This window comes from Seriola aureovittata, chromosome 9 (assembly GCF_021018895.1).
Source record: "Seriola aureovittata isolate HTS-2021-v1 ecotype China chromosome 9, ASM2101889v1, whole genome shotgun sequence".
Lineage (NCBI taxonomy): Eukaryota > Metazoa > Chordata > Actinopteri > Carangiformes > Carangidae > Seriola > Seriola aureovittata.
Genome location: NC_079372.1, coordinates 18,294,653 through 18,312,763, shown reverse-complemented (window position 1 = coordinate 18,312,763; position 18,111 = coordinate 18,294,653). Strand labels below are relative to the sequence as shown.

The 18,111-nt window shown below is 40.2% G+C and overlaps 1 protein-coding gene across 2 annotated transcripts in view; it reads left to right on the top strand.

Moving 5' to 3' along the window:
* chchd6a (coiled-coil-helix-coiled-coil-helix domain containing 6a) overlaps positions 1-18,111 on the top strand; it is a 79,205-nt gene that overhangs the window by 275 nt on the left and 60,819 nt on the right. For both annotated transcript variants that reach the window (XM_056385890.1, XM_056385889.1), the window contains exons 2-4: positions 2,280-2,373; positions 3,443-3,563; positions 4,661-4,805. In XM_056385890.1, the coding sequence (XP_056241865.1) occupies positions 2,280-2,373; positions 3,443-3,563; positions 4,661-4,805 (360 nt within the window). The remainder of the gene's footprint in view (positions 1-2,279; positions 2,374-3,442; positions 3,564-4,660; positions 4,806-18,111) is intronic.

Below are 18,111 nucleotides of genomic sequence, written 5' to 3'. Positions count from 1 at the left end.
TAGCGTGTTGCTGCACAGGCAAATGAAGTTACCCGTGTGTTATGAGTTGACCTGAGGTAAAGTCAACAACATGTGAAGCGACTGCTGAAGTGAGGAGGATGTGAACGGATGCGGGGTCAGGGGAGGGTTGATATACGACCTGAAACATACCTCTGTCTCTCTTTTTTTTTTTTTTTCGTTACACCAAACATCAGCCGTAATAAGCTGCAGGTAGAAGTGTGCCTTGCTTATCGGCAAAGGAATATATCTGGTAGATGACCGACGTATTTTTTAGAAACCGTCAAGGTCTTCTGGTAAATTCGGCATAATCATTATCCACATTGCAGTACTGAATTCATTAGCAATCCCATATTTTTCACTGTGCACTAGCTGCTGTCCAGCGTTTGCTAACAACGTTAGACATAACGCGTCCAACTAGCAGCTAAGAAAACCGAGCAATAAATTGTTGTTGTATCTATGAGGCTATATATGACCATAACCAAAGTGGCTTTAAATTGGTAAATTTTGAATGAAGTTTGGCTTCCTGCTCTCTGCTTCTTGACCCTGCTGCCTTCCAGTGCTGTTGTATATGTCGGAATTTTGTGCAAGTCATGACCAACCAATTGAATGTTAATGCAACTGTATATGTTGCCAACATAGAAAAGTAAAATCTATCCTGAAACATTTTAAATGTAGTTAATAGAGATTTAAAATAAAATCCTTTTCCTCCATACACATTGCTTTTAGCAGCTGAGGTATGCTAGTAGTTTGTGTTCATGTGCATTTAGAAACATCAAATCTTCATGTTTGAGAAGCAAGAAACAACAACAAATATTTGACCTTTCTGATTTGATCATCAAAATAGTCGCTTATTAATTATCTATAAGTTTACTAGTCAACTAATTGTTGCAGTTCTACATACATCTATACAGTTGTAATAACATCACAATGATTCTCATGCACTTGCATTAGCAGAGAGTTTTGTTGCTTTAATGCAAATGTGCTCCCTATCTTATACTGCATTAACAGTGTCCAAGACTTCATGTCACCAGATGGAGACTTGATGACAGATGACAGGAAGCAGAAACAACAAGAATGTGTGTAACACAGGAATAACAAAAATGACCCATTTTGAACAGTGCATCAAAACGGCTGCTTTCACAGAATGCATTAACACAACCTTTGACTCAGACTGTCAAGACTTAATACTTTTGTAGCTAAAGCCTCACACTTTCTGTATCATGATGGATTTTTATTTTAACTGACACAAAGCAAAAACTTTACCAAGTGGTGCTTTTTTTGCAGTAATTTTCAAATGGTGTTTCACCTTATTGTAGTGATGTAGAAGTGTGTTCAGTGCAACTTGGCCTTCACAGCCTATTGAGTGTGGTGACAGGTATAACGTAACTGCTGGGTGTGGTCAGAAGAGTGCTCTAACTGTGCAACACACAGGAAAATTTTAACTAGAAGAGCTCAGTGAAGTAGCAACTATCAGGTTGTTGTTATCTCTAATCTCTAATTATGCCACTTGCATACATGCACACACATAAGATGTATGAATGTCACTAGTGCGACTGTATCCAAAGCATTCCTATTTTCTGAAATGTATGAGAACTTGTTCGATTTAACTGTCAAATTTCCTGCAGTATTTGAAGGCACCTTCAGACCTAGCTGTACACGTACAAGTGCAAGTTTGTCCAGTATAACAACAACTGGAATATAAAAGATAAACCACAGAAGTGAAGAGTTTGTGGGTCAGGAACTCCCGTGCATCACAATGATTGTGAACATGTTTGTATAATTGTGTACAAAAAGCAAAAACAAAGAGCCTCTCAGATAATCACATATACCAGCCCTGCCTGCACATTCAAATCTTGTGAGTCATAGAAACAGTGAGTCAATTGCTGGTGCCGACTTCTGTGGTTTTTGGTGTAACCGTTTTTAACCATTTCCCTGGACACACACACACACACACACAGACAGCGATCCAATGTTTTTGGCATACTCAGCTGGTTCATGTGTTTTTCTTCAGGACAAAGTCACTCTGTTCTTCCAGAAAGGATTAAAAAAGATAAAAGGATGATTTTCATTTGAATGAAAATGACACCAAATAATGTGCATGATTTGCAAGTAAACTGTTGAGTTTGTAGAAACTTGCAGCAAAACCTATGATTGTTTCTACTGTATAGAAAATAAAACGAGGGATGAAAAACCTTAATCTCTCAAATCTGTGTCGATTCTTTGTCTTGAACCTACCCATCTTTGTCCTTTTTAAATTTTCTCTTTATCCCTCTGTCTAGCTGTCAGAAGATGTTCTCCAGAGGATGAGAGGAGTAGCCAACATTGCTCCAGAACGCACATCATCATCACCCTCAAGCGCTCAGAAAGACACAGGTATCTTACAGCTTACAACCATTGTATCTGGCTGCGTTGTATTCAGGCTCCATCACAGCTGTCAGATATGATTCGCTGTTATTTGAGCTGGTGTTTGTGTCCATCGGCACCGTGTCAAGCATGGTTCTTTCCACCGTTCCCCTATTTTTACACACAGGGTCTATAATCTGGCAGCTTGCACTTCTGGACAATGAGATATGCTGAAATGTAAATAAATGCCTGTGTTAAATGTCAGTCGTTTTTAATAATAAAAAAAACAAACAAATCTTTTACTACTGACACTGTTCACATACATACATAAACATGTTCCTGCTAATGTCAAAACTTCAAAACATATATGATGGTTAGTGGGGTAGTGCGGGAGTTCCCACTATAATCAGTACCAACACTTTTTCCCTTTTCCCAACACCTGTTTCTTAGAAAACGACTTCTTGGAGATAGAAACATTTTCATGACCACCACCTGAGATGCTGCTAGTTTGAGGATAAAATTCCTTTAAAGCCAAATGTAAATCTCACATTGTCTGTCAGCCACATTCTCTCACGCTCTCTCCTGCCAGGCTCTTGAAGTGGTCAGGATCATTTTTCAGTCTCTTTGAGCTCCTCATTATGATGCCGTGTGACAGCTGTGATTATTAGCATCTTATCAGATAATCTGGTCGCTGCACAGTTCTCTAGTAAAAACATCAGAGGGGCCTTTCACTCATTTTCACTTATCAGGAATTTATTTACTGTCAGCCACACACACACACACACACACACACATGCAGGCCATCATAAGCCACCCACAAGTCAAACTGGGCTAATTAAACACTTTTAGAGCTTATGAACAGACGCACTATAAACACACTGGAGAAATTTGTCTCATCCTCGAATATCAATCAACCCCTAGATTTTTTTAATGTAATCATGTTAAATAATCAGGTACCCATTTTTAGACATTATCTACACTATGCAATAATTACATCCAATAATAGTAACAGGGTTTATTTCAATAGTAATACTGTAAGTCACATAATAACTTTTCTTCTGCAAGAGTTTTGCCCTTTGATATCTGTGTCTTTGTCCAGGTGCCTCTCGCAGTCCCAGCCCAAGCTCACGACCCCAGCAGAGCTCACAGCACCGGCCCCAGCCCAGCACCCAGTCCAGCACTAGCAAACCAGACTCCCGCACTAAGGAAGAGCAGAGGAGGTGGGTTCAAGAAAACATGTAATTCATTTAATATAGATTCTAATTGGTTGACAAACATTTTCGCTGATTTATGCCTGGTAAACATATATATATATATATAATATATATATATATATAAACCTTTTATGATAAAACTATCTGCTCTTGAGTGATTGTAAACCACTATAAAATATTTCTTGCTAAAAAAATGGTTTAGTGAAGTACTAGGATTAGAAATGTGTGCCACATTCATTTTAAATGCACAATCAAGAAAACTAGAATCAAGGGTGAGATTCCTTAGAGCAGCACTGTGACCATTTCAGAAATGTGACTTGGCTCATGCTCCCTTTATAACCTTTATATTCAGACACATTGGAGCTGCCTCTGGAATTCACTGACTAGCAGCTGTGCTGGGAGTATCATGCATGATTACACTGAGTGAAAATACTTAAAAAAAATGAAAGCAAATGGAAAAAAATCATCTGGAATAAAATATTAAATGATACCTTGTGTATCACAATCAAAATATCACCAAGCTTCTTATTCCATGCAGTGTGTTGTATTACTGCATGTTTCACTTTTACAGGCTCTGTGCAGCCTAAACACATGCACACACACACACAGTTAAAAATGATAAAAAGGATCAGTGTGTTAACTGACTTTGGACTCCACGGAGAAACACATTTTATTAGTCTACTGGTAGTTTATAGCTTAGGAACTAAAGTTTGAAATTAAAGTTTATAATAAATGTTGGATGGCCGTCAATATTGAAATGTGAGGGAGGGACCAAGTGACATTTGAAAGATGGAGATCAGACCAGAGAACATACAAGTTTTGTGGTATGTGTAACACAGGAACAACAAAAACAACTGTTAAAGAAAAATTGTTAAAAAATTCACTTGATGAAACCTGCCGTTTTCTTGATAATTCCTCCCTGTGGAGAAATAAATAATCTTAGATATTGAATGGATTCGACTGGCCTGAAAATTGGTATATGCTGCCCCCTTGTGGATATACATGCCTAAAGCATTTGACCGCAATCAGAAGACATTGACACTTATTGCAACAGGCAATGAATGCATTCATCATATTTTATATATACGTTTCATGTGTTTCAGGTACGAACAAAAGCAGAAGATTCACAAAGAGGAGTTGGCCAAGGCGGCACAGAGAGAGAGGGAGGCAGCTATGCAGAAGATGACTAAAGCCATGAACCGGGAAAGACAACACACTCGCAAGGAAGCTGAGAAGACCAAACAACTGGTACATGCACACACACACACACACACACACACACACACACACACACACACACACACACACACAGAGGCTCATGTACGGATTGAAAATATATTATTCTCCTTCCTTAAGCCGAATGCTTCTTTGTTCCTGCCTTGTTTCCTGTTTTCCTGTTTCCTGACCTGGTGACGTTAGATCACATTGTTAGTAAACATCACAAAATCACAGAGGTCACACTCAGCTCTATTTGGTTTCATGTTTGTATGATACGACACAATTATACAGGGGATAGTTTTGATAGAAACTAGCACTTACAAACACTTACATTCATTTGTGGAGGCCAGCCAGCGAAACTAATTTTGAGTTAGTGATGGGAGGCTTTGACTGAGCAGTCATTTAAGTGAGACAATATTAAACACAACTGGCCATTCACAGTGTTGACAACATGCACCATATCTGCAAATCAGAGGCTGATTCAAAATACAACAATAGAAAGTGAAGCGAGTGCCTCACTGTCAGTTCTCATTCGGATCACGTCCTCAGCTTCTTTTAATTAGTTGATTGTTTGTAGCCACTTTTGTGAAAAAGGCATCTCTTCTAAACAACATGAAGATGAAGATGTGAACTGGTTAAGGCACTCATCATAATGTATGTGTGTAAGTGTCAAGTCAAAACACACCAACTGTGCAGGCCAGTGACACATCACCCCATGTGTACCTCCTGACCCCCGTAGCCCCCCCCCCCCCCCCCCCCCCCAAATAGTCAAAAGAACAATGTGTGCATCACACTGGTGAACCCACGCTGATAGGCACCTATACCTATTTACTGTTTGTCCTTTTATTATCCTTAAACAATAGGTGTTTTTCACTAGCTATTTTCTGGGTGTGCACAAATATGCACAGAAGTTGCCACAGTGGAGGACATGGGATGGGATCCATGTGAGGCTGTAAGATGCATGTAGCTCAGTTTTGGAATCAGTTACTTGGTATGGAAGATGGAAGGATGACAAGAAATATGTTGATATGGAACAAACGAATTATTGGCTCTTGGTAAAGATACAAAAGAGTGAATGCACAATGTTCTACAGTTATGAGAACTGAGTGATATATGGACTAAACCAGAACTGCATACGGTTAAGATGATAGAATATGAATATGGTACTGTTCTATATAGGGCTGTACCATATGCAAAAAAAAAAAAATCATATTGCGATTATTTTGATACATTTTGTGATATGAGTCATGACATCAGTTGGAAAGGTCATTTTCGCATGTTGTTTTCACTGAAAAAAATAAAGATAAAAATGAAGATGATGTCATTTTTGTTGGGTCTTGTACTAAACAAGCTTTTTCCTCATAGAAGTATATGAAGAAATATGATTTATAGGCTGGAATGTCTCTGTAGCACCACAATGCTTTAAATGTACTATTTAGAATAGAAGAGTATCTGTAAAGAAAACACGTATGGAATCCTCTGGTGCTTAGTGCGCTGTGTATAACCGGCATAATAGACTCTTCTGTGTAGGAAAATATTAAATAACTTATTAAAATGAATAGCAAATAGTAGCCAGACTTTCTATTGCATAAACAGATTAACAAAATGGAAAAACACAGCGCCGAAAGCACTATAACGTAAACCTCCTCCTCCTTCACTCTCAGCTGATTAATAATGAGAAATAACAGGTTAACACAACGGAAACTTGCAGTCGTATTTTTCACACCTCCAAATAAAATAGACAGGCCAGGATCTACCTCCGGGGTTAGTCTGGTGCTCTGTCTGTGAACTGTGAGACCCGCGGCGGAGGGATACATGCTTAGATGCACCTGATGTGGATATTTCAACTGTTTAACTGATCATTTTAATCGGTCAAATTTCTTATTGTCAGTTAAATGCACAGTATGTAACTTCTGCTGCATAACATAAAGCGTTTGGTGAGGAAGTAGCGTGAGATCACGGGAGTTGTCATCTTCAACACCACTGTAGTCAGCTTCCTCCAGTTTGCATTTCTTCAGTGTCAGTCATTATTAGTTATCTACAGAGGTCTCTTCCTCCTCCTCCAAGACGGAGGATCCGGTGATCATAACCAGTAAAAACACTGAATAAAGCAGTTTCATTTTAAAAATGTGTGATTTGCTGGCGTTGTTCAGTGGACGCTGGATGACCCGGAGTGGCTGGGAGCTGAGCTTTTCTCTGATAACTTATGATCCAGTCGTCTGATGACTAAAATCCTTCATCCGGTTAAAACATAGAATTGAAAACAACTAATGTTTTTTTTTTTTTTTTTTTTAAAGTGTATATTTAAATCTTAAATCTAGTTTAAAAAGTCAATTTTCAGGCAACCACAACGATGACATGCATGTGCAAAGAGGTTATGATGTCATTGACAGGTGACAAAATGATAAAGACCATGATGTTGCCATTATTAAAATCACAGACTTCTCTAGGTTTGAAAATTACTGGAAACATTTGGAATAACTTAAAAAAAAAAAAAAAAAAAAAAAAAAATCTATAACATAGGTCAAGTGATTTTTTTAATGTAGAAAATAAAACTGTTCAAGACATTTTCTAAAGAAAAGTCCCCAGTGGCAGGAGATCGATAGTAATACATTCTTGGGCAGGACTTTGATGACATTTGTCCTTCTGGTCTGTGTTTCCTCTGTCTTACTGAAAAGAGGCTATTATGGGAGTTTTTTTACTTTCAACCTTGACCATCATTCACAGTCTACAGAAAACCTATGCACCATATTTGTCACTCAGATCTGTCCTTCAGTGAATATGGTGGATAATGGGAAAAATCCTCTTCCCGCTGCAACATCGACCAGTGGCCAGTTGGCAGAGCTGTTGTAGCCCGTGTGCGACAAACCAGTGCTTCTGAATTTTGCTCTGACTGAAGACTTTAGGGTTTACATGCAGTGAGTTCAGCGATAAAGCTGTGTAAAAGCGGATTCATTTGAAGAGATAAGTTTGTGCAGGGACAAGTCATGATTCAGTCCAGTGCACTTTTCTCTGGTTAAATCACACGTTGGAGCATTTTGCACAGACACAAATTGGGTCTTTGGGATTGCATTTGTAATTTCCATGGTGATATTCCCTCCTGCCTCCTTCTTCTTTCACCTATTATATCGCTGTTCTTTTTCCACCCCCTCCCCTCTCTTCACCATTTTCACTCTCCCTCTCTTCCTTGCTCTTCTTTCTCTCTTCTCTCTCACCCCCACCCTCTATCTCCCTCTGTTTTACCTCTCTTTTCTATCCCAGCCCATCACTCTCTCCTTCCTGCCCTGGAGACAGTATTATCAGTGCAGTGCAAGCGGTAAATTGCACCCTGAGAGTTTCCTGGAGCTGGAGATAGGACTGGTGCAGGGTTGGAGGTATAGTCATGGGAAGGGGAGAGCTTGTTTTACACACCAGTTTCACGTGACCCTCCCCCCTCTCCCCCCTCCCTGTGTTGAGACATGCTGTAGCACCTGTCTTATCTCCACTACAACACACTCCCACTCCTAATAGAAAGCCGCTGGAGGGACGTTGTGAGCAGAATGACCAGTGGAGCAGGACTGGACCTCCTTATGCCGAGGGCTCCTTGTAATTACTGTTTCTTGTGCTTTGAATACATATATGCGCCTACACACGAGTACGGACAGATTTAAGTCACAGTCTTAATTCAAATTAGATTTTTCCCAGTTGTCAAATCGGAGGACATGATCACTCATCATCTGCAGCTCTTTTCAGGTGCGACCTCAAACATGTTGACAATGTCATGTTTTATAGCTCTTACGCAAACAGGGTTATGCCCAGTCTATTCAATGCTGGGAAACTGTTCAATTTAAAGTAATTTAAAAACAAAATTAAGTAGAAACAGGTTCTTGAATTTTCTAGCACCATTTTATGACTGGTTTGTTGTTTATGGGTTGTTTTGCATTTTGTTGCCTTGATTCGTGGTCAACGCATTAAAACTCTCAGTTTTAATCTAGTCACTAAAATCAAGTGTCAGCTAAGAAATAATATAGATAATTTTGACAGTATTACCTAGATATCATGAGCATATTTCCTGCATTGTTTCCCAACGTCTTTTTTTTTTTTTTAAATCAACATTTTGTCGATTTTTGTCTTTCTCTTCCATTCAGGAATCACAGGAGACAGATTTTTAAAAGAATAATTACTGAGATATTTAGACTTTTAGTTTAGTTTAGTTTAGTTTAGTCTAGTTTGGTTTAGTTTATTTATTTAACAGGGATGATGAAATCTGTCATAGTTCCAATACAAGGCATGAAACTGATGTGTTGCACAGAGAGTTCAAAGCTATTGCTAATTTTCAACTCTTATCCCTAGTTGGGTTTTTACATGTACAGTTTAATTAAAATAGTTAATTGACTTCCAGCCATCAGGGGCAAGGTGGGGTTCAGTAACTTGGCCAAGGACACTTGGATACACAGTCTGGAGGAGCCGGGGATCGAACCACCAACCTTCTGATTAGTGGACGACCCGCTCTACCTCCTGGGCCTGTGCTGTGCAGTCTGAAAAGAGACAACAGCAGCAGAAACAAAACAGACAATCAGACAAAACAACTGATAATATCATACATTTAGCTAGATTAGCTGCTAAATAGATAGCGGTCAGATATACAGTCCAAAAGGAGACAAGACCGCAAAACAAGCAGATAAATAGTCAACAAAAACAATTAATGTACTAAGTTAAGCCCTGTATGGGTTAAGCTCCGAAAAATGCTTTCCCATAATGCATTATTCCCATGTTATTATTACTGTTTAGTTTAGCTTAGTGTATTTATTTGCAAAGAGGTTACCACACGGAAAAAAAGATAATTACGCAGGAGAGGAAGGAAGTCCAGAGGGCTTATACAAAGTCCTCCCCTAATTTCAGTAAGTCATTAAAAACATACTACATAAAACAATACGATTACTGGAGTGTTAAATCCCATTATTACCTTAATACAAGTACGTTCTAATGTTTTCATCATTAACTTAGTACAGGAATTAAACCGTGTCATTACAAAGATAATGTCATCATTACATGACATCTATTATTGCGTTTTCACCCTTTTGTTATTACTATGATGTTATATTATTTTTACTGAGCTGTGAGGTAAAGTGCTACAAAAATACCCAAGCTATTTGTTGGATGATAATAACAGTGCAAACGTAGAGAAACAAATTGATGTCGGCTGAGTTAGTTTGCCACCATCAGGAAGCTTTAGCCACCATGTTGGCCACACCAGACCAAATTCTTTTTTTTTTTTTTGTCAAATTAAGTCCACAACATAACAAGCATTTGACTTATTATTTCCTAATTTGCCTGCATACACGTGGAGCAGACACGCAGCAACATTACCCTTCAGTTCGAGTCATGTTTCTGTCCACCTGATGAATTCTCTCTCCTTTTAACTCTGTTTTCGTCTCCCACTCCTGAGAAATGCGACTTGGCTTTGACTGATAACTTTGCCACTATATTTCACCAGCTGGTTGCTTGCAGTGTCTGCTGTGCTGGGCAGCTTATACATCTTATAATTCGCAGAGGTGAATCTCCTCACTTTTCCAATAGCGACTCACTGTAGCCTCCAACCTGCCGTGAAGACGTAGCGCTGCTCAGAGGGCGTGTTATCGCCTCTTGAAAATGTAACGATGGTTGAAGCTCTTGTCAAGCAGCAATCATCAACAACCGGTGTTCGGTGTCAGAGAAAAACGTACAAATGTCAGTGACTACATAGTGGAATACCGCTTACAATGTAGGTGTAACTTAGGACATGTGCTTTGAAAATGTATTTCTGAGAATTAAAATGTATTTTCAGAGTAGAGCCCCCAAATTAGAGTACCTGCCAACATGGCTGGTGGTATCTTTGCACAGTTAGTGGGCTGCCATGGTCAGAACCAGCCTACATTTGGCAGCTGGCCCATGTTAATTTCACACCCTGTGAGGGAAAAGTTTAAAGTGATGACAGTGATGCAATATTGCCTGGAGAAAAAAGGATGAGGTAGATTGAACATATGAGAAGATGAGAAATAAGAGGTGACAGCTGATTAAGCATTTACTAAGTAATTGGGAGCAAGAAGGATGTGAGGATGAAAAAGAAGTGACTGAACATTTTGTGAAGGGATAGGATGAAGAATGAAGAGGCGCCGAGAATGAATGAGAGTGAAAGAGAAGACGGCGCACGTTTCCTATAGAAGTGAGCTGAAGAGGAAGAAATGAACGAACAGGTGAAAACGAAGTCCTCACAAGCAATTTAACATTTCCAGGAGGATCGTGAGGAGGTGGAAGAGGAGAGCAACAATGGGAAGACCAGAGGGAAGGAATGACTGTGATGTTTCTTCGATGCTCTGGGAGGATGAATAGGAGAAAAAGTATGATTAAAAAATAAAAAATAGGGTTAAAAGATGAATAAACATTCTTCACAGTGAATACTGCACAAGAGTGATGTGTGTATGACCACCTTTTAAATTAAGACAAAAGGAAAACGGGTAAAACGCTAGCAAAAGGTACCAAAGTTGACAAATGTACTAGAAGGTGACCAGCAGAGTTATGATGAAGGGGAGGAACAGGAGGCCATGCAGATAAAGGGGAGAAAGCTACGATGCAAATGTGCGACCAATAACTTTGTGAAGAATCGCTGCGGTGTGAGGAGGAAACAAGGCACGGAGTTTAGCCCTGAGTGTGGAACAAAGGTGTGAGGAGAAGGTGCTACAGGTGACTAAGTGCTTCCTGTCCTGGGTGTGTGCGTGGGCTCGGCTCTGAGTCACGAGTCGGGGGGAGCCAGACAATGATGTGTGGCATCTGCTATTTAGTTGCTTCTGTCTTGTCTTAGCCTTCACTCCCTCGCTCTATTTCATCCTGCCTTTTGTCCTCCTCCCAGAGAACTGTGTGATCCCGCCATTCCTCCGGCCCTTTCTTCATCTTTCAGCCAAGGCCCTCATCCGCTGTGCCGCGCACTGTGAATAGTCTTTGTTAATAGCAAATCTTCTGCAGATTAATTTCAGAATGGGAGAGGGGCACGGGAGAATGGAAAGAAAGGAAGCAAGTCGAACTAAAAGGGCTAAAAGGGATTTTCTCTTTTTATAATGTATTAATGGCCTTTTGGCGCCTGTTGAAAGCAAAAAAAAGGTTATAAGTCACATTAGCATACGGTAAATTTCTCTCTCTCTCTCTCTCTCTCCCTCTCTTTTCCCACAGAACAATTACGAAGCCTATTTTATTAGCTGCCCTTTAACTTCCTCTGATGGAGCTTCAGCTAATACAAAAAGCCATCCATGCTTTCTATATTCTTTAAACATGGCTGTGAATCACGGGTGAATCAGCTGCATCTAATAAGAACATAATGCGTCAGGGAAAAATGTATGATGGTTAAAGATACTATGTGTATATATGATTATAGCAATTATAGCAAAAATGTGTCTGATTAATTTTACATGTATCACCTACTGTCTACTACAATAACTACTGTCCAAAGGGCTGGACAATTAACAGAAAAATCAAAATGGACAGTTACAATACTTTCCCCAATGCATGCGTTCATGAACTGTCCACAAAAATCTTACCTCATGTTCAATCAGGTGCTTCCTCGTGTCAGAATTGAGGGGGGTTCTCCACCAATACACATCAATATTAAGTTTTCTCGTCATGGGAAGCAGTTTTCAGCCTCTGGAAATTGTTGCGTAACGTCTTCTGTGACACATTTTAACAGAAAGCCTTCAATTAACTGTGGGAGTGGAGTTTTAATGGTGTGGGAATTTACCAATGAGACGAACAATATTTAAGTCATAACGGAAGATGTAGGCTTTTTCTTGAATGATTCTCCACCTGCAGAATAGTTGGTTGTCTTCTTTTTTTTTTCTTCTTGTTTAAATGGTGCGGTTGGACAGCTCTCACTGACAGCTACACCCCAGAGGTTAAACTCTTGGAGGTGAATTTGCCAGGTGGTGAATTTCAGCTTCACCTGTGGTTCCCAGTTTTATTCTCAAGATAAGTAAAACAAGATGCCAGGGTTTGAAGGGTTCATTTGCAAGGGTAGGGGTAGTGTGGGGTGATTAAATTCATCAGTAAAAGTTGTATGAATTAGCTACATGTGTGTGTTTTTTCTCAGTAAAAACATCTGTTGAGAAATGTTGGATTTACCAGTTCCTCCGAGCGACACTAGATGGCAACAGAAGGATATTCCATGTTTCACTGACTCGTCATCAAGGTGGAAGCATCTCTCTCTCGCTCTCTCTCTCTCTCTCTCTCTCTCTCTCTCTCTCTCTCTCTCTCTCTCTCTCTCTGTCTGCTGCTTTGTCTCTGTGCCCATCCTGCACAGTATTAAGTTAAATTTCGAGTGTGAAATTCTCTCATTGGAAAAACAGTCACAAATGTTATGCCAGAGGTTCCCCATATTAATTTAATATACCTTTTCTCTCCCCCGTACGATGACCTTTCATCTCTCCCATCATTTTTATTGCTTCAGAATTGGTTGTGTAGTGGCACGGTGACAGGGAACATTTCATTGTAATGTTCAAATTACTTTAGTCTTCACGGAAGTTGTCACATGCCAAGAGCCGCTGGCGTTCCTCCTCTCACCTGCTTTTATCCTTACTGCAAAAATAAAGCTGGATCGTTCCAGAGGAAGTAATTAGCCTTCATTCAAAATCTGTGTAATTTATGACTGAAAAACTTCAGTCAGTCTGTGACTTTCTGTACCTTTTTGTTTGCTTAGATGTCTTTGTTGGCTTAATGACAGTCTTTCTGTGAGTCAGGAAAGGTTTAAAAACGAAGCATGTAGTCTGTAATCTGTGATTTCTCTCATTTAATATTTCAAACTGCAGTGTGTCATTTACATTTATTGTCAGTGCTGACGCCACAACAATTGGAAAGTTGTCCCCTGTGAATCTTTAGCGTTTTCCTGTTTTGCTTATGGCCACTCTGGAAGATATCAGTCAAGATTGCAGTTTCAACACAAATGCTCACATATCCAATCCATTCAATGAGAATAACATAAAGACAAAACACATAAATGGAGCTGCAGTGTGTCCTGCACTGAACCACAGTTACTGTCACTCTCTCAATCAATCATGATCCTGTAGCAGACGTAGAACTCTTCAGGTCAGTCGCTTGTTTAAATCGCATGAAGCCATTACATGGGTTTGGTGGTTGAGGTGGTGTCACGTATAGTACTGTACATACAGTACATGGAATCTCTGTCTTTAAAGACGCCCTCTGATGGTCATTAAGTGTTTAACCTTGTGAGCATCCATATGATGTTTTTATAATACAAGACACCGAACTGCAGTGAACTGATGACAGGCTGCTCATTAAAAAAGATTCAGACAGCCAGGGTGTCATACGTCAAACCATGTGAAACTAAATATTAATCACAGCAGAGAATATTTACATAGTTTAAAACGTGTCTGGAGAGGAACTTTAAAGTTACTATTTATGGAAATTGAGTAGCATAGGTGTGGCATCCTTTACCCAATCCCTAAGACTCCCACTTTGGGAACCACTGCTGTAACTAATGGTCTGTGGGTTTAAACATTTGTACCAGTTTATTTCTCTGGTGGGTCTTGCATTGTTCAAGAGATTAAGAATATATTTACTTAATAAAGGGCAGAGTAATATTATTATTTTAACACCTATGCATCTTCTCATCTTTGTCACACAGTCTGTGCTTTTTTTGTGTATCCATTGAAGAACTTCAAACACTAGCAGAGAATACCCATCACTCCCCTAACGATGCCGCCACTACTTTTACAACAAAGACCATAGAGCTAAACGTTCAGCTAAATTCCCCGTGTTTGATCCCCAGATGGTTTTTCTGAGGCGGTGGCACCACTCCAGAGCAAGATAGCGCTGGGATCCCTCTTGCCTGCCTATCTGTTTGTCAGGCGGCCCTGCTGGAATGAGCCAGATGTTGGCTCTGATTGGACAAACCTGCCTCTCTGGTTTATACTTAAATCCATGTAATCAGCTACAGATTCTGTACTGATGGAGAGACAATGTTGTCTCTCTCTCAGACACTCAGGAAACTCATTCAGACTTTCGTTAGGGGTGTGAGAGAAACAGCTGTGTTCACGCGCACGCACACATGCACACACACATACATACATGTACACGTAAGAGTGGAACAGACTGAGGCAGATGGGAACATGCTTCATTATAGCAGTACATGTGAGCTGCTGAATGGCTTGATGTTTTATCATGTACCCCTCTGACTGCTTATTTAGTCAAACATATGGTAACACACTGATATTATATCATTTAGATGAGTGGAAAACTGCTTAAATGAGTTGCTTTGCTCAGCACACAGGCTTTGTCTTGAATTTCAATAGATTGACATTGTTCAAGCCATTTAAGGATCATTACTGTGTAGACGCACAACACGTGCTTTGATTTTGTATAAATGCCTGCACACTGAGACATATGAACTCTTGCTCAGTTAATCACAGAGCTTGTTCTGGTGTCTGGCTGGTAAAAAAAGAGTAAGAACAGTAAAGAGGAAGGAAGTAAGAGTGAGTTGGAAAAGAGAAGATGTAATGAAAACAGGGGAAAACGGGAAAGGAAGAACAGAAAAGGGAGAGAAGAAGGGAGAGAGGGAAATGTTGGGAAATGAGGGTGCTGAAGAGATGGGGAGATGGCAGGAGTAGCATCGAAGGGAATAGAGGGAAAGAGGTGAGTGAAGGAATGGGTAGATGTGGAGGAGGAGGAGGAAGAGGAGGAGGAGGAGGAGGCTGAGGTACAGATAAGCCCACAGTTGTATCAGTAATTGTAATCTGCAGCTGCAGCTGACATGGTTCTGCATGTAAAGCTATTAGGCTGCTCAAAAAACTCGCCTCCCTCTGCTCCGTCAGTTAATCAGGTAAGACATACGCAGGAAGACGGACAGGAAATCCTGATACACTGGAAAAAACAGGGCAGACTGAGAGAAGAATGGACATCAGAGTAGATCTATCGAAATTTCTTAGCAGCATTGTTGCTGAAAAACCAGCACACTTACAGCAGTCTGTAATTGACAGAGTCACATTTATACACCAGAGATGAGTTACGTTATAGCTCACTGGAGCAGTTAAGGAGTAGTGCACTGCGTCTTTGTGCTCAATATAGCTTGTGTGCTGTAATACTGTAATACAGCTCAGAAAAGATGTAAGGTGTCACAATGTTCCCAACTGCACTGGGATATACATTGTAGTACTGCAAAATCAATATTCTCAACACTTCCTGGGAGCTGGAAGGCTCGTGTCTAAACATCTCGGTCTTGTTCCTGAAGTCCTCAACTCTCACCGGGAAAAGATCATCTCTGCTGACGGTCCACGTCAGCTCGCCTCCAAACTAACGCTGTACTCGGGCATGCAAGCAGACAGTAATGAGACGGTTTCAGCAGGGTTTGATTGCAGTTGTGCAGTATATGGTTCTTGACACGTTCAACGCAGAGTCTCAGCAACACAACTGCTGGCAAAAAAAACAAAACAATGTTGCTGCAAATGAGGAAGTGTTTTGTCTTGTGTGTGTTGTTGTAGTGAACATCCAATCATCATGAGCTGAGCTTAGTCAGTATTAAATTGCAGCTTAATAGGACTTAGACATTTTGACATTTCACAGAAGGAAAAATGCAGGTGTAAAGGAAATTAATGATGGCTGAATTCCATTTAGCAACTTCATTGTCAGGGTCCTGGTATTGTTCATGCTGGTTCACTGTAACACTGTCACGGCTCACTGAGACACTTGAATAGAACAGAGGTGTTGTTAATGTCATTATTAGGGCCTGCACTTTCTCCACAATAACAAGTCAAAATGTCAGCTGTGAAAAAGGCCTATTGTAAATTAAGGTAGGATTTTTTTTTAATGCAATTTTTGATCAGATTTTTTTATTCTGGTGAGTTGGAAAAATGTGTGCACTGACTGTTTAAAGTTTTAGCCAATCGTGTTTTTTTTTTTTACATCTTTAAACATCATATTCTGGCAAATTTACCAAGTCTATGTGACGATACAAACATGCAGGCATACAGGCCAAATTTTGAAGACGGTGTATTTTGGGATTCAGACCTATCAAGTCATGGTCCCAGGCCATTGCACCAACATCACAGAGACATTAACACATGTTAAACCAAAGGGAATTGCTCTCATTACTCTGGGGGATCCGCATCCAATATCTCTTGCTAAACCAGACGTTGTGATGACTAAGATCCTTGTAATAATAAAAAAAAAAAAAAAACACACACACAAATACAACATCACAAATTACATATTGTGTGTGTTTTTTTGCAGATACTTGAAATACCAGCACTGCACACTGTCGAGCCCATTGAACTACTTTAGACCACATCTCATAATTATGTAGAAACTACTTAAATGAAAAAATTAAAGACGGGATGTGGTACAAATGGAGCAGTCGGAATAAAAGGGGTAAAGTTATAAACAGAGGAGAGGAGGAGGAGGAGGAGGAGAAGGGCCAGTGGCCACTATTGTACTACTCCTTTCTCTGTATAGCTGCCTAGCTGTAATTATCAGTCAGATTAATATTGAGTGCTAATTTATTGCCTCGCTGGGAGCTATGTGTTAAATAAACGCAGCAGAGTAAATAAAGAGAGGGGGAGAACGAGGGAACGGGAGAGCAGACTGCTGCTGCTGCTATCAGATGGCTACACAGCGCACAGACTGCCCACAGGGGGAAGAGTGAGAAGCGTGAGTGTATATTTATACATGTCTGTCACAGGCGTACTTGTGAGCCCTAAAGACTAGTATTCTGCGCCCGTGCGGTTTGTTGATGATCCGTTGGACTGTTAACATTGGTTTGCTGCCCTCGGATGCTCTCTTCATGTGTTCCCTCTGTACTGGATCAGTGAGTTGGCCCTCCGTGGCTGATATCACTGTGGCGTCTACCCGGCAGACGCGCTAACAGTTAAGCCAGCCGCCATCTGTTGTTCCTACAATGTAGTTTGAAAACCTGCAGTACGATATGGCTGTTGTAGAGAAGAGCTCTGTAAAAAAAAAAAAAGAAAGAAAGAAAAGAAGTGGGGAGCTTAATGACAGATATTTACATTTTTGGTTTGGACTCTGTTTATCAGGGCCTGGTATTGTTTTAAAAGATTTGGGGCCTTTATGATGCCTGAGTGTCAGAAACGAAATCACAAAAATACTTTTTAAAAACCTGGCCATCCACCGTGATTTGTGTGACTCATGAACAGAGATGTTAACAAGCTCCGTGTTTCCTTTCAGCCTTTAGCTGTTAGTCTGGGGTTGTTACTGATCATTCTGCATTGAGCTTTTGGAGTCATCTTAGCCGGGCGCCCGCTTATAGCCACAGAACTAAATCGTCTCCATTTATTGACAGTTTGTCTGACCGTGGAATGACGTT